At 37.7% G+C, this 25,527-nt stretch overlaps 1 protein-coding gene across 4 annotated transcripts in view; it reads left to right on the top strand.

The window, feature by feature from the left end:
- The first annotated feature begins 940 nt into the window (after positions 1-940).
- dpyda (dihydropyrimidine dehydrogenase a) overlaps positions 941-25,527 on the top strand; it is a 168,626-nt gene continuing 144,039 nt past the window's right edge. For all 4 annotated transcript variants that reach the window (XM_081352581.1, XM_081352582.1, XM_081352583.1 and 1 more), the window contains exons 1-2: positions 941-1,329; positions 19,175-19,285. In XM_081352581.1, the coding sequence (XP_081208707.1) occupies positions 1,291-1,329; positions 19,175-19,285 (150 nt within the window). In that variant the 5' untranslated portion in view covers positions 941-1,290. The remainder of the gene's footprint in view (positions 1,330-19,174; positions 19,286-25,527) is intronic.

Raw genomic sequence — 25,527 nt, forward strand, 5'->3', positions numbered from 1 at the left:
CACTCTGGACTTGCAGTTAACTGTCTCACTGCTGCAGTATCGACCCCAATAACTGCGCTGCTTTTCAGAGCCACAGTTAAAAATTCTAATTATTTGCCAATGAACACACATACATATTGTCAAGATAAAAGCCCAGAGAACAAAAGATGACTGAGATGATCAATATAAACAACCTCTGTAAAGACATTCATTTTTAGCATGATTTTAAACAGCATCTCAAATCGGTGATGTTACTTCACCTTAAAGCAGCCGATACTTTCAGTAGGCTACTAGGTTAGTCATTAGTGTTACTGTTTTGGAAAATATAAAAAGCCTTAAAAGGTCACAGTAATGAGCTACATAGCAACATGATCAAATGCTTTGAAGGGCACAAAAATGACAAAATATTCGATGATTTCTCTCTCTGCAAACATCGAGTCTCTGTGCAAATGAAGGTTAACGAGCTGCTTTCATTACAAAGAACTGCATCACCATTGAAACACTATCGGACATGCAGAAGCTTCTGTCACAAGATGATCAATACAAGATGTGTGTGTTGTACTAGACATAACAAACCCAGCCTTTAGGGATCATCTGCATTTTTCAGGTCAGTCCGAGGGATAAAAATACATTTGTGTAAGCAGACTAAACACATGTATTGTATTGTATTTTACATACATGCATAATTAGTGTGAAAGCAGATGCTTGATCTATCTATCTATCTATCTATCTATCTATCTATCTATCTATCTATCTATCTATCTATCTATCTATCTATCTATCTATCTATCTATCTATCTATCTATCTATCTATCTATCTATCTATCTATCTATCTATCTATCTATCTATACTTTAGACAATTTCAACAACAGTGAGTATAAAAAATGATCTATAATCTAATTATAAGACAAAATGTATCAGAATATCGGAATCAAAGTAACCCGTGCCTTGTGTTTACATTCGTCTTGACCGAGACCTGCTAGCAAGCACGCGTCTAAACGCCACGCGCCGTGCGTTGTGCAAAAAGTTAGCGTCAACAAACTTTATCTGTCTGTGAAAGACCCTTGACAGCCACTCGTGAGCTGTAGACATGCGGTTGCTTTAACTGTCAATTCGATGTCGCAGTGGACGATTTTCAGCCATTCTCACTATATACGCGAAAGGAAGGATCCTAGTTTGCCAAGAAAGACGACGCATAAACTCGGGAAGTAAACCTGTGCGGCTGGAAAGCGGATTATATCGTCGGAATACGAACACTTTTATTGCTCTGGCTTTATTTCGTCTTCCTTCGTTTTGAATTTGAAGGAAATATGGCACGAATGCTGAGCAAGGAGCTGCCTGATATCGAGGTATAAACCCTCTCTATCATAACATCAATTAAACGAACCCGTTACTATCATTGCCTGTGTGATGTACGTTAGTATGATCTGAGATATGAAACATGAATGCTGTGGTGAAAGATGCCTTCAATCATGTCTTAGTTTTAAATCGCCGTATCTTCGTGTGAAAATCCTCAACTTTTTATGTATCCTTCTTGATTAGGCTAATATCCATACTTCATGTTATAACAATAGTCTTGTGTTTACATTGTTGCTTTTCTGGAGCTATGAAAGTTCAGTCAGTGGTTGGGTGTTTCAGGTCAAAGTTTCTTCTTAAGTCACTTGTTGAAATATATTTCGGTTATCTTGCCTTCTTATACCAGACTTTCATGAAAATTAACTTACTGTTCAAACAAACCACAACAGACTGTTTTTATGTGGTCAGTAACCTATATGCAGCATTCTTGCTGTTATTGTATGTGTATGGCTGTGTCGAAATACCAGAGTAGTGCATACTCTGCAGTATACACTATATTTTGAATACTTTTAAAAAATTAGTATGTGGCACAGTGTGCAACACAAAATATCTAAATATTTGTGCTTCAATGTTATTTAGTTAATTACATTGCGTGTTTTATTCAGCAAGTGACATACATTTCTTGCATTTTTAATGAACATTTTTAATCCACTTTTTATAGTGATCGTTATGTTTAAATTGTAGCATGTTGCCAAAATTCCCTTGCTGATATTGATAACAGTACATTTTTTACAAAACCAAAGCAAAAACTAATATTGGACACCCTCATTAATTAGCTAAACAATAATAATAAAAACACAATGTAGCCTATATATTAACAAATTAAAGTAACAAGCAAGGGCCAATGTAACATTTTCAACTATTAAACCTTGCTGTAAGTTTTTAATGTAAATGATGAAGTTAACAATCAGAAACAAAGAAGTTTATTGTTAATATAGTGGCTTGATTAATATTAACATCATTACAGACAGAATCAGGTCTATTAGGCTACATTTACATTTCAAGGCCTAATGCACATTTCTGAAATTTGACACAAATTTGACTTTTTTCCCCAGAAGGCGTGCAGGGAAGTATGCACACGAATATTCAAGTTGCCTGTCAGTTAGTTTGACTAATGCAGTTAAGTCAATTCTGTGCAGAAAGTTAACTTATTGTGCACAGTATGCATACTTGAAAAATAATGAGAGTAGTTTGCTGTTTTGAACATATGTGGGTGTGTGTGTGTGTGTGTGTTTGTGTGTGGATACTGGTTGTTAGGATCAGGAAAGTGTTCTTGGAATGCTGCCATAAAAAAAATTATTTCCACTAGTTAAATAGAAATGCTGTGTGTCATGGAAAAGTGTTGAAGCAAAGCAGAATAGTTGGCAATCATTTCAGTGGTATATAGGATTCCTTTTAAAACTATTTTGAAGTGTTTTAATGATACATGCATGCCTTAAGGGTTGTGCCATAGACGGCTGCATTTATTTGGCATTTAGCTCTCATTTTTGTAAGAGTATTGTGATCTACGAAGCAGTGAACACACAGGAATTAATGGTATGTCCAGATAATCCAATTTCCCAGTTATTATACGGTTAGTTAGGTCTTAGTTGCAGAGTACAATGCTGTAATGCATCTCACAACCATGTGGTTTATAAGCTGTACTAGCCATGTGAGAATCACATGTCAGTTTATACCATTTACTGTTAGCAGGAGAATCTACAGTACAAGAAAGAAAGCTTTCACTGTATGCTAGCGGTTTAGTGAGATTCTCAGGATTTTCTACTGACGTTTAGTCAATGTTACTGAATGCTTTTTAACTTTATCTTTTATCTTTCTTTCATCAAGTTGCAATAGGATATCTGACAATGAATGGTGACAGAGTGAATGAATGAATGAATGAATGAATGATTCAATGATTCATGCATAAATACTTCACTTGTTTCATTACTGGATGAATCAGCATTTTTTGAATGAATCTCTTGAATGAATGATTCAGTGACAAATACATTTTTAACAGTCACTTGTCACCACCAAAAAAAACCGCGTCTCTGTAGGCAGCCTAGGCTCTGAGATCTGCACATAAAAATAAATGGTTTAGCCAAACACTCAAAACCAAAACAAATAGTGTTCCAAACCAATCACCGACAGGGGGAGGGTGTTGTGAGGTTTTGTGATCGTGAGCTATAGCTAACATTCACATTTGAATATTTATCGCAAGTCATATCGTCATCGCAATATTAAACAATGTTATCGCACATCGCAGCTTTTCCTCATATCGTGCAGCCCTAGTCACAAAGATATTATTTTTTATCGAGGTGTTATGTCGTTTTAACGATATATTTTCTTGTAATAATGAGATGTTATGTCTACATATATTTATCGTTAAAACTACATATTCTTTCCTAATAAGGACATATGTTGTATGTATAGTGACATGTACAAAAATGCCTTTATCACACTTCCACGTTCGAAAAGAAGCCAAATAGCAAATAGCATAGCTTAAAATACCGTCCGCTGCTGTATCAATGGCAGTGCTCATAGCACGAGATTGTTGTGATTTATTGATGTACAGTTCATCACAGATAGCCTACTTCATCTAAACCAAACTTTCTCAAACTTTTTTAGCAATTAGCAATAGCACAAATAAATACAACTGAACAAATTTCAGGTACAGAAATCGAAATGTAATCAAATGTAAAAAAAAAAACCACTGCATAGTTTTCTTTTTATAAATAAAATATAGATTAATCCTTATTAAATTTACAAAAGTTATTCAGTCAAGATCAGAGATTTTTTTTTTCTTTTTCTTTTGTTGTTTGATCAACATGACAGACCGCTGCAGGTTTATTAGGCTGCTGTCACTTTAAGACTGAATGCACTGATCCAATACTGATACACATGTGTTTTTTTTCTTCACTTAAGACAAAGCAGACTGTGTTCAAAAGGATATTTTGACTTAATTTTGTGTGAATTTGTCCATTCAAACTTTATTCAGTATTCACACGTTCTATGAGAGGCGGCATTCTATGTTCCTAACAAAGCAGCAGCGCACATATACCAAATTCAGTTCTCTTTCACGTCTCCTTGCACCTGAATGGTTTAAAATAACATTAAAATTTGCACAAAGGAAGCAATAAGCAGAATAGATTCCTAACCTTAAGTGTAGGTTACAGAAACGTAATTGATTTTTGATTCCCATCCCTTGATAAGATATATCCCTATTTCAGTTTTATTTTAATTAATTACACAGCCCCATTTGTTTATTTTAATGTAATATTTGATTTACTTAATCATCTTTTCATTAACTCATGAACCCACAGGGCTTCTAGAACCCCGTTTGCAAAACCCTGCCCCACTCACCTCTTCTTGATAACTGCTATAGCCCTTTTTTCCTCTCTTAGTAGTATTTCACTAGTGTAGTGGATAGTTTAAGAAGTACTGCTGAATTTCATATTTCTGTAATGTTAAGAAAATTTAAAGAGCATAGGCATCATTTACTTTAGCCATGGTCAATTTGCTCCCCTCCATTTTCTGAATTAGACTTTGGCAAGTATGTGTCTAATATAGAGGATATATCATATATATATATGAGTAGAAGTTTTTGTGAGTTTTACGGTATTGAGTGACAATCATGCACTGAAATCTTAAGTGTTTAACGTTTTTATGGAGGAAGGTGACAGCGGTAGATCTTGACCTACAAAGTGTACAATATCTAAATATACATTTAAATTCTACCTGTATGAAGTAAAATTGTACTTTGTAATACGTACTATGTAAAATTGTATATACATGTATTTCTAGTAAAACATTAAATAAACCCTTTTTTCAGTGGCTGAAACCCCAATTATGGTTACAGCTGTTATTTAACAGCTGACTTTAAAGGGATAGTTCACCAAAAAATAAAAATTCTGTGATTATTTACCCTCATGTTGTTCTAAACCCGTAAGACTTTCCTTCATCTTCGGAACACAAATGAAGATCTTTTTGATGAAATCTGAGAGATTTCTGTCCCTCCATTGACAGCTTCAGACAGACACACATCAGTTGTAGTAAACGGAAGCTCAAGAGAACCAATGAGGTTCATTCTCGTGTTACACAGCATGTTTGAGCTTCAGCAAGAACCAATGAGGTTCATTCTCATGTGTTACACAGCACATTTGAGCTTCCGCAAGAATCAATGAGGTTTGTTCTCGTGTTGCACAGCATGTTTGAGCTTCAGCAAGAACCAATGAGGTTCATTCTCATGTGTTACGCAGCACGTTTGAGCTTCCACAAGAGGTTTGTTCTCTCTCGTCAAGCAGGTTCGGTTGAGCTTCTGTTTATGTTTGCTGATCAATGTTTAAATGTGAATAAAATCCTAAATTCAATCTGTTCATCATATAAAACGATGGAGTATCTTCAGAAAATTTGGACTGAACCGCTCAATTCATATAGATTAGTTTTATGATCTCTTTAGGAACTTTTTGAAGCATCAAAGTGGTAGTTGCGAAGCTGTCAATGGAGGGGCAGAAAGCTCTCAGATTTCATCAAAAAGATCTTCATTTGTGTTCCGAAGATGAACGAAAGTCTTACGAGTTTGGAACGACATGAGAATTTTCTTTTTTGTGTGAACTATGCCTTTTTGCTCATGGTACCTTGCATCAGCAGTTGGGTTGATAGTGGTGTTGGTTTCACTACGCAAGGTGGAAAATGTTTAGCATTTGGCTTTCGTTCTGAAACTCGTCGCATGTTAATACGAGTAAAAATGGCCATGTCTTCATGCCGGCTGACACTAATGCAACCTTTATGGAGAGCAGAGGAGAGTAAGTCAAGCCCTTCATTAGCATCTTTATTCAGGCCGTAATGACAACACTGACGTGACCTTCGGTTTTTCGCTGCACTTAAGACTGGGACTAAATGACTCCTGTCTGCCATTGAAAATGGCTTTCTAAATCTCGTAATAATTGCCATCTCTGGAGCAATTAAATCCTCAATTTTTCTGCAGTTCTGTCAGATGTCTTATTTTAATATCCATCCGCACTTCTGAAAGCGCTAAATGTGGGGCCCTTTTGTGCGCACATGTAGATTAATTAAAATCCTCCTGGACTGCTATTAGAGTTCATTAAAAAACCCACAGCAATACAGCATTTAAACAAAGAGGTATGACTCCGCTGGCAGACCTCTGCGCCTCTGCCGGCCTGCGCTCTCATCAGACGTCTGGAACGCTGACAGGGGATTGCTCCAAAATAAAATGCAAATGAAATTTTATGGAAATAGTTGGCCACTCGAAAAGCTTGCATGTTATTGCAAATCACTGAGGCTGCAAGCGCTCTGCTTTTTAAACATAAGACTGTAGCTGCAAAACATTTCACATCTCCCTCGCTCTGTTTACCCCCTGCACGATGCAGATGGAAATTTTGCATCAGGAATAAATGTTGGATGTTTTGAGTACAATTTGCACCAGTTTACCACACAGACGCATCAGCTGCGGCCCTGCTGTGCGAGGTGAGGTCGCCTACAGGCAGACATTAGTCCAAAAATCATGCTTCCGTTATTTTATCAGCTAGTACGTGTGCAACTGGTAATTGTGCCATTTATCAGAACATATGATGAACTGAAATACTGTTACAAGTCTGTGGCATAAAAGATTATTAAAGGTGACATATTATGCCCCTTTTCACAAGATGTAATATAAATGCATGGTGTCCTCAGAATGTGTCTAAAAAATTTAAGTTCAAAATACCCCCCAGATAATTTATTATAGCTTATCAAATTTGCCCCTTTTTGGGTGTGAGCAAAAACGTGCCGTTTTTTTGTGTGTCCCTTTAAATGCAAATTAACTGCTTCTCCCCGCCCCCATTCAGAACAGAGCCGATCCTATACATGAGCTTCGGATACTGCGGCAATAACAAAACAAGCGAATCTCAGAAATAACCAGTAGTGGAGTGCAGCCTTACGGAGAGACTCAGGAAGAGGTTGCAACTTTTAGACGCACCTGTGACTATAGGCGGAATTTTACGGGTGGGACATGTCCCCACCACTTTTTCTCGGGATCGATATTAGGGTTGTTCCGATTACGATACTAGTATCGGAAATGCTGCCGATACCAATAAAAATTCTGGCATCGGTATCGGCGAGTACATCTACCCAACGTACCGATCCGATACCATTTTATTAAACAATACCTAGTTATGCACGCTAGCTTTGCTTTACGCAAAGAACATCTCTAATCGATATTGCCCCCACCACTTTTTGAACCATTATGAGGCACGGATGTACCTAATACAAATAAATGAAACATCTCCAGTTAAAGGGGTGGTATAATGCCTCTTTTTACAATAAGTTAAAATAAGTATCTGTTGTCCCCAGAATGTTTATGTGAAGTTTTAGCTCAAAATACCCCACAGATATTTGAAAATTGTCCCTTTTTGAGGGTCAGTAAAAACGCGTTGTTTCGTGTGTGTCCCTTTAAATGCAAATGAGCTGCTGCTCCCAGCACAGAAGGCGGAGCTTCAAGAGCTTGTGTGTTAGGCTACGTTTACACGTAGGTGGCTATTTTCATAAACGGACATTTCACCCCTCTTCGTTTTCAAAAATAACATCGTGCACACGAACCTGTGTATATGCTGTCAAGAGCATGCCAAACCTGTAGGTGGCAGTGTAACGAGAAGCTCAAGCCCACCTTAGCCAATCAGAATCCCGAAAATAGTCACATTCTGTGACGTCGCTACCTAAAACTCCGGTTTTCTCTGTTTACATGCAAACGAAGTTTTTCAAAATCTCCACTCTGGCCGGAGTTTTTAGAAAGAATCGGTTTCATTGGCGAATCCTCCGTTTGCGTGTAAACGAAGGGCGCAAACGAAGGGAAATGTCTCCGTTTTTCAAAATAACCATGTACGTGTAAACGGGGCCTTAGCAGCTCAGATTACCTCACGCAGACATGCACTAAAATGTCAGAAACTGTTCTGCCTTTTATATTTAACTGGAGTCGGACAACAATGGAGAGAATCTAGAAGAAAAGACAACGTAGAATGCAACTGGACATTTCTCAATGGTTAGTTGATGAATTTATGTTGCTGATGTGGAGTCAACTATCTTCAATTAGCATTTTCTGTCATGATAATCTATAAAATGGCTTGTGTGGGAACTGTTGTAAGATGTGTACAGAGTGACATACTATTGCATTTGTTAAGTACTGTATTGCACGTGAAAAGATGGATGCGACAGCTTGAGCAGACTCACAAATGTGCTCTACTACAACAACACTTCCTCTTCTCAACATGGACTGCGTGTTCCCGGGGGCGGAGTTTATGTAAATGTTAGGGTTAGTGATGTCACTAACCCAGGAGGAAGTTCATGTAGTCCCTACCAGCCTTTGTTGTAGTCCTTAAAAAAATGATTTCTTTAAAAGCAAATATCTTCCTTTGCTTTGAACTTTGAGCGTTGTAACTTTGCAGATGTTGTTTATGCTCTAACAGCAACACCCCTTTAACTAGCAGAGTATTAATTTAGTTCATTATTAAATAAGAGACGATCTAGCGCTAAAATGTGTTGTTTTTTAAATCAAGCTGAGCGCTTGTTGCCGCTGCTACCAGTTGCATGGAAACAGTGTTCCCTTGTGGCTCGCGGACAGTCTTCACACGGATGCGCTCTTCAATCTATCGCCGTTGCGTAGACTCTCTATTCGTTCCGGTGAAATCACAAAACAAAATGCACACAAATGTGTCCCTGCTTGATATACAACCACTGATGAACATATTCGGATTCGATGAAAAAAAAATCTATACAAGTGCAGATTAGAACCCATAACCTCTGACACACTTGGCAAAAGATCTACCACTAGACCATTGAAGAACTCAAACAGAGTCACACTTACAATATTAGTAGATCTCATTAAAAGACTAATTAAACCCAATGTAACGTTACTATTGAAATTGATTTCTTGACATCGTAATGTTTATTTTTGATAAACATTACCCCCCCCCCCCCCCTACACCACTGGCTGTGACATTTTTTGGTCAAATAGTGTTGTGTGCTCGTCTGTGCAGCCAACGATTGAACAGTTTGCATGCTTTACTCAAACTTTTGCCATTGCGTTAGAACTGGTTACACTGTTGCCGCTTGTAAAAACCAAATGGTGGGACCGTGGGTGGAAACGTGCAGATTAAGGGGTGGTAATATTATAATAAGATCCCCTTCCTGTGTCAGAAGGGGATCGAAATCTGAACGGCTTATTTTTTGACATGCTTGCAGAGAAAGGCTTACCAAAACAAAGTTACTGGGTTGTCACTTTTCACGTTTTCTGGGTTGGTAGATGCACCGGGGACCCGAATATAGCACTTAAACACGGAAAAGGTCAGATTTTCATGATACATCCCCTTTAACATTTGCAGCAAAGGTTGCCGCAAAGATGCTATATTCCTCCAGTAACAGGGGTGTCCAAACTCAGTCCTGGAGAGCCATGTCCTGCAGAGTTTAGCTCTAGCCTGCCTCAACACCCCTTCCTGGAAGTTTCTAGTATACAAGACCTTGATTAGTTGGTTCTGGTGTGTTTAACTGGGGTTGGAGCTAAACTCTAAACCCAGGAGCAGGGTTGGACACCCCTGGTCTAAGGGGAGGGAAAAAGTGAATAGAAATGGATCAATGCATGCGACGCTCATTTATTAAGTTACTGAAACATAGATTTTCAGATTTGTATATGTATGCGGTTGAGTGAACCGACTGGCCTCAAAGGGACTTTGTTTCCACCCTGCTGTGTGTCGTATTTTGATTGCCGTCTCTGTTTCAGATGCAGGCGGGCCTGTGCGGTGTGTGTTGTTTGGTGCAGTGGTGGATCAGTAATTGCACCTCTGCCAGGGTTGGGTCAGACTGCTCTTGTAATCAATCAGTACAGCAGAGATGTATTGTCACAGAGCCATCTTCCCTTGAATGCAAGCAGAGAACCTTCTGCAAAGCCAGCACTTACCTGGCCGCCCCTCCATCTCACAATTCAGCCCACATCCCCCTCTTCCTCTGGAGGGGGGCCGTACACGTTCACCTGATCACATGTGACCCCTCTGTCTGCTGCAATCTCTGTCTGCAAACTCAATCCCCCTCAGCGGAGTTCATCGCCCAGGCTCCCTCAGGCCAGCCGGCTCGTTTACACACCCGAGAAGCATGTGGCATATTCAACCTTTTTTTTTCTTTCCCAATCCCCCTTCTCTCTCTCTCTCTCTCTCTCTGTTTCTCCTCCACTGAGAGCAGATAAAGCCTCGGTCATCAAGCCCTGATTCTTTACAGTTCATTTCCCTTCTGTTTCTCTGCTAATTGTTTTTCGAGCCTCAACATGGCCAGGGACCATTTCAAATGCTGCATAATGAGGCTCTGGCGCATATTGGCCATTACTGAATTAAACCGCCTCACAAGAGGAGTGGACCAGACGTGCCTGATGCTGCTCTGTGAGTGGCTGAGGATGTTGATTGACAGGCTCAGGGGAGGGTTTATTCGTTTTTTAGGCTGGCAGGTTGGTCTAGCTGGCGCAGAGAGAGGGAGAGTAAACAATTCATATGCTATTGACTGGCACCTAAAGACGCCCTCTGCAGGACGGATAGGGGAGAAACAAATAGCTCAGATTGCCTTAAAGGAATAGTTCACCTTTAAAAAAAAATTATTTCATCATTTACTTATTCTGAATGACTTTTTTCATAAGGGGAACACAATAGGGGAAATTTAGAGCATAATTTGATCATAGTTAAAACGGATTTTGACCATGGCTGTTATGTTTATATCATCCATGCGAAATCTGTATTTTGTTCAGTCCCACATATCCCTTGCTGTCCATCCACATTTCCCAGCAAGCAAAGTTTACATCCTTCTCTACATCGCCAGTGGGGAAGGATTGAGTGATCTGTATGTGTTTTTTGTTTTGTCCTCGGTGGAGAAAGTCAGTCAAACAGGCTTTTTCTTTCACTGCCTGACTCCAATATAATTTTCTACTCTAAAGTTGCTGACTTGAAGTCCATATGACCTTTTTTTTATGAATTGAAATGTATTGTTTTGAAAGGTCCAAGGTTATGAGTCCCTCTGATGTAGACATGCATAACCTGAAGACAAATGCTAAATCACTCACAAGCTCCTTTGAAGGATAACAGTTCTTTATTACTTGCAGTGATTCAGTCTGAATTTTAGCATAGATATGATTTGTAAACATAGTCTAATGACAGTACATTAATTAAAAAGATGTTAAAAATGTGTTAAAATTAAGTCTTTCTTTGAAGCCCCCCCAAAATCTGGATTTTTAAATTTTTATTGTTGTTATTATTTGTCTGACATTACATTACGTCTCAAATTTAAAGAAATCATATTTTTAAAATTACATCATTCTCAGGAAGTATAGTGCAATTTGTGCCAAAACATTTCTATAACTTAGTGTAGTGTAGCATTACTAATTTTGTTATATACAAGTATACAATGACAATGAAGCTATATTCAATTCAATTCAATTCAATTTGAAAACATTAATGCTAAACTATTACATTTTCTGTATCAAGACATGTTTTGTGCCAACCCTACTACATTTTAAATGTTAAATGTCTATTTAACATAAATTGGCCAGTTTTCCTATGAAAGGAAATTCCCTATGTTTTATTTAAAAATGTATTGAGCATTAAACACTAAGCAAAGTTCAGTCAAATAATGTGCAGTTCAGTATATCAGTACTACATTCATTGTGGCTACACACTTGGCAACTAAATGATATTCCTGAGAATCTATATGACATGTATTATGTATTATAAAGTGCACAGTGTACTATGGCTCTATCTCTGCCAGCGATATTTGATTTTTTGCAAGTTTTCAAGCGGACTAAATATTTTGTTCCATTGTACTTCAGCCCAGTTGAGAATTTGATGTGTTATGCGAATCCGTGTCTCATATACTGTTCCGAATCTTATGGGAGAGCAAATTATATTCAAAGCCTGTGTTTGATACTGCTGATCTTTATTTCGCTAACGGTAGATCAATATGTGGAAATTCCCCTATTGATCCAAGCCAAAGACAGAACAGGGTGGCAACTTGCCAGCTGATGTTTAGTTATTCTCCACCTTTTTTAGCTTTAAATTATTTCCTGTTCAAGGGGATTAAGGTTTTATAGAGTTAAATTTTAGCTGCATGTTCGCACCATACGCTAAGTACAGGAGCGCCTCATGCATACTGAGGCATTGGAGGTTGTCTGGTGTGCAGCAAGAGGACGGTGAATGTAATTTATTGCACAATATGGTGCTGTTATTGATTAGCCGGCAAAAGGGCAGTACCAGCTGCTCTGCTAATAGCCATATAAATGTTTCAAGCATGTGTCACCACATTTAAACCAGCACTAGAAGAAGGGGGGAAAAAGCAGTAGGCCTATACATGCACCCAGCCAAATTGTATTCATATTTTGCCAGTCCATCAGTGTGTTTAAAGAATAGCCACTTTGAACAAAAAATCTTTAATTTACTTGCCTTAAGTCATTTTAAACCCATATGACTTTCTTATCATTTTTATTTGAATATTAATGCTGCCTTTGTGCACACATACAATGTATGTGAATGTTGACCAGGAGGTTTTCATGCTCCAAAAATGACAAAATCACCATATATGACGTGCATACGACGCATCCACTATATTCCATGTCTTCTGAAGCCATATGATAGTTTTTTTTTAAATAATACTTAAAAGAAGTGTCATGGTTTTCTCAAAAATACTAAGCAACACAACTGTTTTCAACATTGATAATAATAAGAAATGTTTCTTAAGCATCAAATCAGCATATTAGAATGATTTCTGAAGGATCATGTGACACTGAAGACTATAGTAATGATGCTGAAAATCCAGTTCTATGGAGAAATAAATAGCATTTTTAAAATATATTCGTTTTAAATTTTAATTAAATTGTATTAATGTTTCACAATATTACTGTTATTACTGTATTTGGATTAAATGCAGCTTTGGTGAGAGATTTCCCCCAAAAAAATCTTACCGACCCCAATTTTGAACAGGTATGTTGTGATATTCTCATATATTCATCAGGTTTGAGGTCAGGAATGGCAAACAAACATTATTGCTCATTATGTGTCTAGTGGGACAGATTTTTAGCGAATAACAACTTAAACTTTGTGTATGTATATATATATATATATATATATATATATATATATATATATAGGCTATATTTCTCAAACACACCCACGTTTCTGAGTCTACATGAAATATGGTGGAAAATTTTCATCCTGTCGGCCTATTTTACACATATTAATTTGTTATATACAATAGGGCAACACATTTAAATGAGTCAAACTTTATACAAATGTATTTATTAGCTAATTCAAAATATTTTTTAGAGCATTATGCATGCAGGCTGCGTACAAGTAATGCTGGTATATTCACTAATGATTACCCACAGTACCTACGACAGAAAAAAGCTTTTGCCATTGTGTGGGCTAATTGTGGCTTTTTGTCGGAACTTCCCAAGTGCATTTGTATTACAGGAAGTAGTTTGCTCCATATGCACTTTGGTGGAGAATACAACCCAGGCCTGACTGAGCCCAACATTAATTAGCACTTGCAGCTGAGTTTGATTTGCCATTTCCCGTTGTCCATCACAGAGACTCCCTATCTGATTTTCTCCGAGGGGCTGCAGTTTGCCTGATGTGGCTGGGCAGCGCTGGTTATTGATCTTCCATCTGTTTGGGCTGCGTGATCAGTGGAGAGTGATAAAAACAGACGCAGCGGCTCCCCCGCGGAACCGTCCAAGACATGCAGATGGGCCCTGCGCGGAAAGGCCTGTCAGCGCTGGTATCCTTGCGGCCCTCTTCAACTGCAAAGGTCATGCATACGACGGGGGAATGCGGTCGGTTTTTGTTTTAAATATTGTTTGATAACACACTTAGCCCCTGTTTGGCTTGGGATCCTCAAGGACTGCTGAATAACTGCAAAAATCCATGCCTGACTCAGACTGTCTGCGTCTCTGGCATTTATCAGCTGCGGTGCGGAGAGCGTTTTGTCTGGGGAGCGACAAGCCTCCTGGATGTTTGTGCGAGCGAGCGAACGCCCAGTGCTTAGCTTTTACAGTATTTGTGTTTATACTCTAAATCTGAATGGTGTTTTCCTTCTGAGCCCTAAAGATACATCTGCTCTCTTGTGGAAGGATGTTTTAAGATGCGAATGCTGGCCTGCAGTGTGTACTGTAGTATTGATTGGGATGTATGAATGCATGTTTCATTTAATGCGCGGCGTCGATCTCATTGGCGTCTTGACATCACAGAGAAGAGTCCTTCTGACGTTTGGCGAAAGATGGAAAATCTTTAAAAGTATAATTTACAGAGATATTAGTCATCCTCATGTCATTCCACAACTGATTTTCTTTCTGTGGAACACAAAAATGTGAAGTTTAGTAGAATGTTCATGCTGTTGTTTTCTGTGCAAACAAAGTAGACTGTCACATTTTCAGTTTTTAGACTGTCACACTAAGATCAGTGAACTCTTTTGGTATGAATGGTGGTTGCCTGTCGTAGAGTAGTGTCTACTACACAGGTAGTGTCTTCTCTTTCTAGATCTAAACGTTCTGTGGAGAGACAGAATAACATCTGTCAGACATCATTAGTGTTTTCCTTAGCCCAGTTCCAGCATACATCTGTTTCTCTTGTACATTTTCCACTTGAAGAGAGAGGGTCAATATCAAGTTGGAAACAAGGATTTGGTCTCAAAATCAAAATAGCTTCTTTGCTTACTATATTTAGTTGAATCTTCCAAAGCAAATTTAAGAAGACGTGAATTATTATTTTTTTAAACACAATTTAATTGTATTTTTTTGTATATTTTAACCACAGCATATCAACTCTATTATTTTCTGAGAATATTTATTTTTATTTTATTGTCTTGTTTAATTTTGTCTTGAGAGACAAAGACAAGACAAATAAAATAAGATAATAAAATAAATAAGACAAAATAAACAAGAACATTGTTGATATACGGTGGTTAAAATATAGCATTAAAATAAGGCATTCAAGAAGATAAAATAAAATGATACAAAATACATTTATTTCATTTTATTTGTCTTATTTTATTTAGTCTTTTTGTATTATTTTATTTTATCTTCTTTAATGTCTTGCTTTATTTTTGTCTTGTTTTATTTTATGTCTTTTTTGTTTATTTTGTCTTTTATTCAATTGTTTTATTTTATTGTCTTGTCATTTTTGTCTAATTTTATTTTGCCTTATTTTGTTTTATGTCTTGTTTTGTTTATTTTGTCTTTTTAATTTGATTGTCTTATTTTATTTGTCTTATTTTATTTGTCAATTTTCTTTTTTTTTGTCTTGTATTTTTTATTTTAAAGATATAAAATATTTTCATATTAAAATAATAATAAAAAACATTCACATCTTCTGTAAAAAAAAAAGTTAAAGTAACTGGCTAAAAAGTAAATTTTGGAAATAAATACATTTTTTAAGCTTCTGTGAATCGTTCCAGGGAATGGCATTGCCATAATTAATTACATTTATCTGTTATGCAAATGTTCTTAAATGTACTTTTCTAACGTCACTGTTTAAGCTCTTCTTAGCTGTTTGTTTATTGACCGCCTCTGGTTGATCTGATCACTGGCGTCGTTTTGTGGGGAGAACGTTTCTTAATTAATAAAGTAAAGACTTTCCCATGTCCTGTCCTCCCATTGGTTAGCCACTGCTAATTGTGTTTGATCATTTCTAATCCTTCATACGACCTCAAACAAACGTTATTTCTCTATGGCAGGCCTTGTATTAAGTCCTACTTATGAACTTGGCGACTTTGCCACAGAACGAACATGGAGGACAAACTGAAATAGTAAGAAATGTGGAGGTTAGTTGTTTTGCGACTGATCAAAGTCGCCGAATCCCGTTAGGATTTGTTTTTCCCGACGAATGACCTTGTTATTAGCTCCCGGTTTACCTATAGGCTTGGCCCCAAAGAACATATTAGCTTTCCTTCTGCACACTATATGAAAACGGATAAGTAATGTTGTCCGTAACACACAATAAAACCCGAAGAGGTGGATTTTTATTGTTTCGGCCTGTATCTCACACTGTGCTTTAACTACATTTTATTAGGTGTGAAATTAAAATATTAATAGGCTGATGTCTGGCTTTAGGAAGAGCGGGACGTTTGTAGAGGCAGTCGAGTCGAGCGCCGCGGGAGAGAGGCGGGTTCCCGAACGTCTGCGGGCCCTTTTAACATCTTATACCTCTGTATGAAATAGACTTTCATCTAGCCTACTGTGAAAATATTAAAAGACGAAGCTTCATGTGTTGTCACATTGCCTGCGGGACACTAATTGAGGTTGGTCGCCGATGTTGTTGGGAAAGGTTGAAAAAGAAAGAAAAATATCTCAAAGTGACTGAGGAACTTAAAAAAAGAGAAGGATCCTTTATGGTGCTTTCAGAACTATTAAGCGGGGAAACATGCAAGGAAATGACATCATCAAAAGAGTCTTAAAACAATAAAAGGAATAGAAGCACTTAGTAATTACACATTATATGCTAAACCAGCACCATTTAAAATAATTTTGTTTATATATAGACACATAGGCTAGTTCTATATAAATCCTCCTTGGCTGATACAGTGCACTACCGTTCAAAAGTTTGGGGATTAAAAAAATTATAATAATAATTAGCACTTTTATTCAGCAAGGATGCATTAAATTGATTAAAAAGTGTCAGTAAAGACATTCATAATGTTACAAAAGATTTCTACTTCAAATAAATGCTGTTCTCTAGAAATTTCTATTCATCAAAGAATCCTCAAGAAAATGTATCATGGTTTCCACAAAGTATTAAGCAGCTGTTTTTAACATTGAAAATGATAATAAGAAATGGAGGAGCAAATCAGCATATTAGAAAGATTTCTGAAAGATCATGTGACACTGAAGACTCGAGTAATAATCCTGAAAATTCAGCTTTGGAATCTCAGAAATAAATGATGTAAATTTTAATAATATTTCTAAATATGAACTTTTTGCTGTATTTTAGATCAAATAAAGCATAACATAAAAAACATGAAAAAATCATACCAATTACAGACTTGTATGGTAGTGTATATTTAAAAATTATATTGATTAGGCCTATATTTATTACAAATAAATTATCAAAATTTTTAAAATCATATTTTATTTTTTAATTTGAAAACAATGTGATTTATCTCAGTTTAAAAAAAAATGTTTGTTATTTCAAATGCCGATCTGTGGGATGTTTATGATTGCCTTGCAACTTGGTGCATTAATAATGTATATACAGTACCGTTGTGCATTCACATGTCATTTATTTTACAAAGGCTTCAAAATCTGCTCTTCCAGTCAAAAAACACAAAGGCTCTGTTTTCGTACATGCATCTGAATGAATGTGTTGAAACGAGACGGGACGTGATTAGGTATTGGTTTGGCTGCTAGCCTGCAGGGGCACTTGGGCTCTGGCGCTGAGTGGGTCACTCCTGATTGTAATGGAGAGGTGTGAGCCTGTGTGTGTTGTCAGGACGAGAGGGGAGGAGGGGTCGATAACGGCGCGGCGCTGGAGAGGGGCACAGACAGACACTCAGGTTTGATTAAAGGGAAGTGGCCTCAGGTAGACCCCAGCCACTCTGAGAGCCTGAACTACACCTGTGATCTACAGGAAAGAGCGAGAGACAAAATATTTACATTATTGTCTGTCTTTTTTTTCCTCGTGTGCCACACACAATTTTGTAACAGCATTTGTTAAAGGGATAGTTCACCCGCAAAATAAAATTCTGCAATTAATTACTCACCATCATGTCGTTCCAATGTCTTTTTGTTGAAAAGATCTTCATTGACAGCTTCGCAACTACCACTTTGACGCTTCAAAAAGTTAATAAAGAGATCGTAAAACTAATCCATATGAATTGAGAGGTTTAGTCCATATTTTCTGAAGAGACTCGATCGCTTTAAATGATGAACAGATTGAATTTGTGGGGGAGTTGCAATAACATTGCTATTGGTGGATAATATGTTCTAAATGTTTTTATTGTGTTACTATGAGGTTGTTAGGGTGATGTGAATGGTTGAAGTAGAGTTGCAATGCTGTTGCTAATGCACTCTGATTTGTTTTAAACATTTTGCTAGATTGCTACTACAGTGTCCTGGGTGTTATTATTTTTACAGCTTTTTTGGTATTTAAGGTATTTTAGGTAATATTCTGGTGTCTACAGGTCCCTCCTTCAGGTCTGTCCTGTATTTCTAAGGGTTTTTTCCTCCTGGTGACATAACGCATATTGCGCATGAGGAATTATTCACCAATTTAACACATAAAACATAAATACATTAAACATAGAAATGTAATACTCGGGTTAGGGGTTGTTCAGATCGATAGTAATAATGATTCTGCCTTTGCAAACACTACTAATATCCCTCTTAAGATTCTTTAAAATCCTTTCATGATGTTTTATACACGGCTGCGTGGGAAGCTCACATTGTCTGAATGGTTGTGCAAGTTTTTGCAGAAGAGTTGCGTATTTTGAAAGTGATTGAGTTTGAAGGTCAGCTGTCTGCATCTCTCCAGTGTAAAGCGATGTTAGTTTAGGAATGACAAGCATCTGCTAACACACTCTTGATTCTTTAAAGAAAGCCTGTTGGCATGTTTTTTGATTTGTCCTCAGAAATCCCTTAATTGTTCAGCTGTGAAACTTAAAGTGTGCTATGTTCCCAGAGCGCTGGAAATGTCCTTGCAGAGGTTCACAATTCACATTTGTTCAAGTACAAAAATGTGAGTGGGAGTGCTCAGACACACACACAGCAAAACCCGCTGTGTATCGCAAGTTGTGCATAACATGAAACTACCTTAACGTTCCTTGACTATTTCTCTCTCTTCATCTATTCAGAGTATCCTGGCCTTGAACCCTCGGGTCCAGACTCATGCTGCGCTCCTCTCTACTGCGACGAAGAAAATGGAGAAAAAACACTGGAAAAGAAATGCAGAGAAAGGCTGTGAGGTGCGTCTCCTCCATCACCCTCAACCTTCATCTTTTCACCTGCCCTTCCATAGGGCTCTCTCACTGACCAATCAGCCGTAGAAAAGAGGAACTTAGTGTTGTTTCCAGATTTAGATGGGCTCTTTCCTGGCACTGGACCCATCTGTTTAGCTTTCTTCGGTTTTTCTGCTTTTTAACCTTTCGTTTGGCCTTGTTGAGAAATCGGCAGCTGTGTTCAGCACCACAACCACACAAACTCAAGTTGTATTTGCCCACATACATGGTCTTAAACTGACAAACTCAGAAAGCCTGCGGGAAGTGAAAGTGCTTTAATATAATTTAACATATTTAATACATATTTAATACCTATATATATTATATTTCATGTTGTATTTTCTTTAAAATTATATTATCAGCAACAATTTGAGTAAAAATGCCAATGCTAGTATTGTCATTATCAATACTGATGACTGTAGAAAGAAAGTTTTTGTCATTTCTGATTATTAAATGATTAATTAGGCATTTCCCATTATATTATCACATTAAATGAATTAATAATGTCACATTATTCATAACATTTAATAGATCTAAGTGGCAAAATTATCAGAATTTTAGTTTGGTTTATCATTTTATTAACACCAACCTTTTAATTGAAATCAATTTAAGTAAATAAAATCGACAGCAAATGTCTCACAAACCCATTATGATAAATGTCAAATAGATTCGTTATTTAATGTGAAATAACTCCAGACAAGCAGAATCAAAAATAGTTGATAGTTAATTTGCTAGTTTTTCCATTTCAAAGTTAAAGTAATTGGGAGATACATTTAATTCATGTAATAAAAATAAGTCACTTTGAGTATTATGATAAATAAGGTCACAATAATTTTTCCATAGATTTCACTGTTTGCGTGTCAGATATAGATACTCGCTCGTTGCTTGATGCGGTCGCAACTGGTAAGAACTAACTAGATTAACATAAAAATATTAAATGTGCAAAGCGTGCTCTGCTGTTACCACAGAATGCACATTATGACACAAGCTCAATTGACTTCCTGGGTGTGAGCAGGTATTTCATCATTAGACAAGAATGTGTTGGTGAGCTACACTCGCTAACACACATGCTCAGACAAGTCGCTCAAATGTAATTATCTTACGATTCCAGGCACATGCCATCAAAGTCTCACGAATATCTCCCCAGACCAGCGTGCGACGGGTAGGGTTTGTGTTTTTTGGCAGGTGGCCGGTATGCCTTGTCTGTCCTTTTTAAAGGCAACTGAGCCTCCTGCTTGTTTGATGTGGAGACACAACAAGATGGAGGTGTTTTGTAGGGGAGATTATCTACTCCCTGCTGATAGCACTGTTGCTAAGTACAGCTGCCTAATTCATCATTCTAATCAATGGGGATGGATCGCAGGCCTGATTTAATTCATAAAGGCTGTGTGCTATAGATTGAACATATGGCGTGTGATTTTACTCTATCAGGAGTATACGTGTGTATCTTTTGCGTGCTACGCTTGTGCAAATATATTCGGTACCTTTTTCAAGACGCGTCCCTGAAAATAGACATGCACGCCAAGGGATGAAATAGAAATTTGTCTTGTCCTTTATATACTGTTAATCAGGATTCGCTGCAAAATCAACCTTAATGCTTCCGCATGCTTTCCGCCTGCCTATTTACTCATGCGATGCATTTCTCACTGTCAATTCACCAATAAATGTAAGAGGTGCAGAGAGTCTGTGAAGCTCCTCGTGATTTTTCCTTATGGATCTTCTGCCACAGATTTATCCTCTTCGTAAAGAAAAAGCAATGAACGTTTTAGTGATCCTTAAAATAACTTTTGTAGGGCCCCCGAAAGCGGGATCATAATTGTCCTGCGGAATTGTGCCGGATGCCAGAGGGGCTGTAAACTTAGTTTTTACAGGGAATCCATGAGTGCCGGGTGTCTATAGTTTCCAAATGAGTTCTTGGGAAAATATGGTGGCATGTAGCCAGCCGTTATCTCACTCCGTCAGGACTCAGGTGCCCGCGCATTCCCTTCCCCTCCCCCTCAGGGCACCCGTAGCACACTGTCCGTGAGGAGATTTCGCTACACTTCCCTGCAGGCGACGTCTTGTGGACGGTTCAAGTCGACGCTATTAGCTGACCCGGAGCCTTACCAATATTTGTCTTTCTGCTTCAATAGCACAGGTTGAGGCTGGAGATAATCTACCAAACAAAACACAAGTCTGAGTTTTGCAGCAGATGCGGAGATAGAAGTGGAAACACACTTAAAGTGCCCTTGGTTTTTTGCAGATAACGCTGCTGTTTACTGATGGTTTTCTTTTAATAATCTGTCTGTACGGTCTAATCCAATTTAATGAGTCTCCAGATTGCATTATGATCCCCAGGTCCTGTGAAGGGCAGGTATATCTGCCAGAAGCAAAAGCTAATGTTGTTTTTTTCATCGGTTTTAGGCAAGACAAGGAGGGAGGGTGGGAGTAGAAACAGGCTTTTCAGATGTGAGTTGCCTCAGTAGGTGCGTTCACTTGGTATTTATTGTAAATGTAAATGTAAAATTTATTCCGTTTAAAGGTCATATGTGAAGACAGCTCGTTGTCGAAATGCTGGCAAATCAGCTTAGGGGCGAATTCACTGCACAGTTGCGCCATTTTGTTGTTTTTAGGGTGCAAAAAGTTTCAGTATACTCAGAACGTCCTTGTTAGTCCAAAAACAGCTTTTATTGAAACCAAGCTCCCAAAATGACTTAGTTTCAGATTTTGCCTCAGCATGATGTCATAGTGTGATGAAATTCTCATTTGCATAAGATCAATGCCTATCATCATTGCCTCTTTAGCCCCGCCCACCGATTGGCGAATGTCCTAGTAAATCTGAGAGAGACGCAAACACAGGATAACTCGAACAACAACAAAAAAAAGATAGAGATGCCTCTGAGGATTACAAGATGTTCTACAGTTCCAAGTTGTATAAAAGTCTCACTTGATCCTAAGTGTGAATGAGCTTTATTTTTAACAAAGGTGTAAAGTCCAGGTTCAGAAAGTAAAATTCCTCCTCAGTATTTTGTTCCAATCACCTAAATTTGCTAATTAGCACATTTTCTCAGCCAGGAGATGGAACTAATTAGTGAGTTCATGGGTGGAATAAACATATGGCAGAACTTTTACTTTCTGACCCCTGGACTTTACACCTCTGACGTTTACACAGCAATGACATGCTTAAAACTGCAAAGTTTTTCCTTTGAGTTTTCCGCGTAAAGACGACACCATTGTCAAAACGATTTCCATTCACACGGATCCTCGTAAACGACTAAAAATGCTGTTTTCTGCTTCCAGGCCATTAGATGGCGATGAAACATTATAGACTGAACACGTAATACGCATGTGCATGACGTCATCGTCTTCAGAGATTCACGTTTTTGTTGTTTACACGGAGACCGGTTTCAAAAACGTGCACTTTGAAACCCGTTTTCAAAAGTTTGCGTTTTCAGGCACCCAAAACGCTGTTGTCGTGTAAATGAACGACCAAAACACATAAAGTTTTACGTTTTCAGTTGAAAACGGTGTTGTGTAAACAGCCCCTTAGTCTGTTTGCTTCGTTTTACACACAGAGATGCTGTGTGACAATGTATGCACTGCAGAGATCCCCTGATATGATTGTAAAGCGCTTTGGGTGTACAGTACATAGGAAAGCGCTATAAATGCCTCATTTATTCATTCATGCATTCATATTGTGACCTTCTTCCTCGTAGTCAGCTCTGTTCTCTGTCATTGGCTTGGACTTTATAGTTGGGACTGCTTCTAGTTTATTAGGCATCAGAGCTAATTGCTTTAATGAGACATGATGAAAGGGAAAGGAGGCAGAGGAAAAAAGCTTAATTTGAATCCTTTCTGGAATTCGTTAAGTAATTCAAATTGGCTTTCATAATTCCTGTTCCGCGCCAGGTCACCGCTGAGGTCCAAAGATAGAATGTAAACTGAATATCTTAAATAGATTTTCCTTTATAGCACAATCATCTTGCGTCTTCCTTGAATCTAGTCTCGACCTCACACTCATTAGATGAATAAATTATGGACAAATTACCACAATTTGGGTGCTAACTGTTTTTTCTAAGCGATATTAGGGTTCTTTGAAGCTTTTAAAGTAAGTAATTATGTTTTACTTAAAAAAATCATCCAATGAATTATACTTAGGAATTATGATGTCTAATGAAGTCTAAGATCTATCTATCTATCTATCTATCTATCTATCTATCTATCTATCTATCTATCTATCTATCTATCTATCTATCTATCTATCTATCTATCTATCTATCTATCTATCTATCTATCTATCGTTCTATCGTTCTATCGTTCTATCGTCTTTGTCTATCAATCTATTTATCGTTATATCTTTTGTTGTATCTGTGTATTGTTACATCTATCTTGTCTCTCTGTCTGTCTTTCTGTCTGTCTGTCTGTCTGTCATTCTATTTATTTCTATATCTATTATAATATTTATCTATCATTCCATCTATCTGTCTATTATTACATCTGTCTTGTCTGTCTGTCTCTCTATCTATTGTTCTATCTGTCTGTCTGTATGCCGTTCAGGTCTATCTATCATCGGTCTATCTATCATTATGTCTTTCCATCCATCCATCCATCCATCCATCCATCCATCCATCCATCCATCCATCCATCCATCCATCCATCCATCCATCCATCCATCCATCCATCCATCCATCCATCCATCCATCCATCCATCCATCCATCCATCCATCCATCCATCCATCCATCCATCCATCCATCCATCCATCCATTTATTGTTTAGACCTTATTGTTCAAGTGTCATTTAAATGGATAGCTCACCCAAAAAAAAAAAAAACATCATTAGAAGGTTGAAGAATGTCGGCAACCAAACAGTTGATGGGCCCCGTTGACTTCCATAGTATTTTTTCCCCATACTATGTAAGTCAATGATCAAGATGTTTGGTTACCCATATTCCTCAAAACATCTTCTTTTGTGTTCAACAGAGGAAAGAAATTCATAGAGGTTTGGAACAACTTGAAGGTGAGTAAATGATGCCTTTTTTTTTTTGGGTGAACTATCCCTTTAAGTCTAATTTGAGTAATACTTCATTTCCTACAGTATTATACTGCTCTCTGTTTTGCACGATACAGTTGACAAAGAGATATCCAGCACTCATATTCTGATCACCCATTAAATCATTACAATCATAAAAGACAACACAGAATCAATTATCCTTTTAAAAACATTCAGGCATCAATACGAAATGATCCAAAATACTTTAATGTAGAGGCTACATCTGTCATCTTCTCATCTGTAATGGTAGATATCATGTTAAAACAAGGATTGTGTTGTAAATTCTGTTAATTCTCATTGGTTCAAATTCCAACTCCTCATAACTGTGTATATTAAACATGATATATGCTCTGACTAGCAGGGAGGTGTCAGTTAGCAGTTTCATTATTGCACAAGGACACTTTGTTAGCTTTACTCCATTGAATGTTAGCCAGCAGGTGTTGATATGCATTGGGCTGCACAAAGTATTACTTTAACACAGGCTTTAGTCTTAAGCAGTGAATTAAAGTGTGTGTAAGTGCTCATCTCTAATTACCTGGCACAATTACACGCCACATTGGATCAACACGGCTATCGATTGCTGCCGTCTGAGCTGATATCGGCCCTACTTCACTGCGCTAGATTGTAAGTTTCGGGTGAAGAAAGGGTGAAGTGATCAATGCGTTTTATCTGCTGGAACATGCATACATCACCGCCTCCAATGCCACCCATCCCATAATGCCACACTTTCCTCCTTTTCCTCACAGGATTTAGCCTCCACTACATGGATTAGAGAACCGCATCCGCCGCCTAATCCATTCAGGCGAAGGGGAGGAGATTACAATGTTGGGGTTTGATGTTAATAGAAACCCTTAATAAGTCCTTTTTTGTGCTTTTACATGCTTCTTAATGTATAAAGGAAAACACAAAGGGCTTGTTATGCCTGCTCAGCTGGCTGTGTGTACCGTTCCAACAGCACTGGAATCATCTGAATGGTTTTCAGCTCAGAATGGGCTGCTTTCTGTCATGCTTTTTCATTAATGAGATTTCCATATAAAGCTGGTCGTCTTGTCAGTGTCTTTAGGGTCTTTTCTTTTTTTTTTTTCTGTCTGAGGGGAGGGAAGACGCTGTCATTACTGAAGCGTTTTTGCTGAGAACTATTATTGATAGAGATCCTTAAAAAAACATATCACAGACTTGA

The sequence above is a fragment of the Scardinius erythrophthalmus genome (assembly GCF_964197995.2).
Source record: "Scardinius erythrophthalmus genome assembly, chromosome: 22".
NCBI classification, from domain to species: domain Eukaryota; kingdom Metazoa; phylum Chordata; class Actinopteri; order Cypriniformes; family Leuciscidae; genus Scardinius; species Scardinius erythrophthalmus.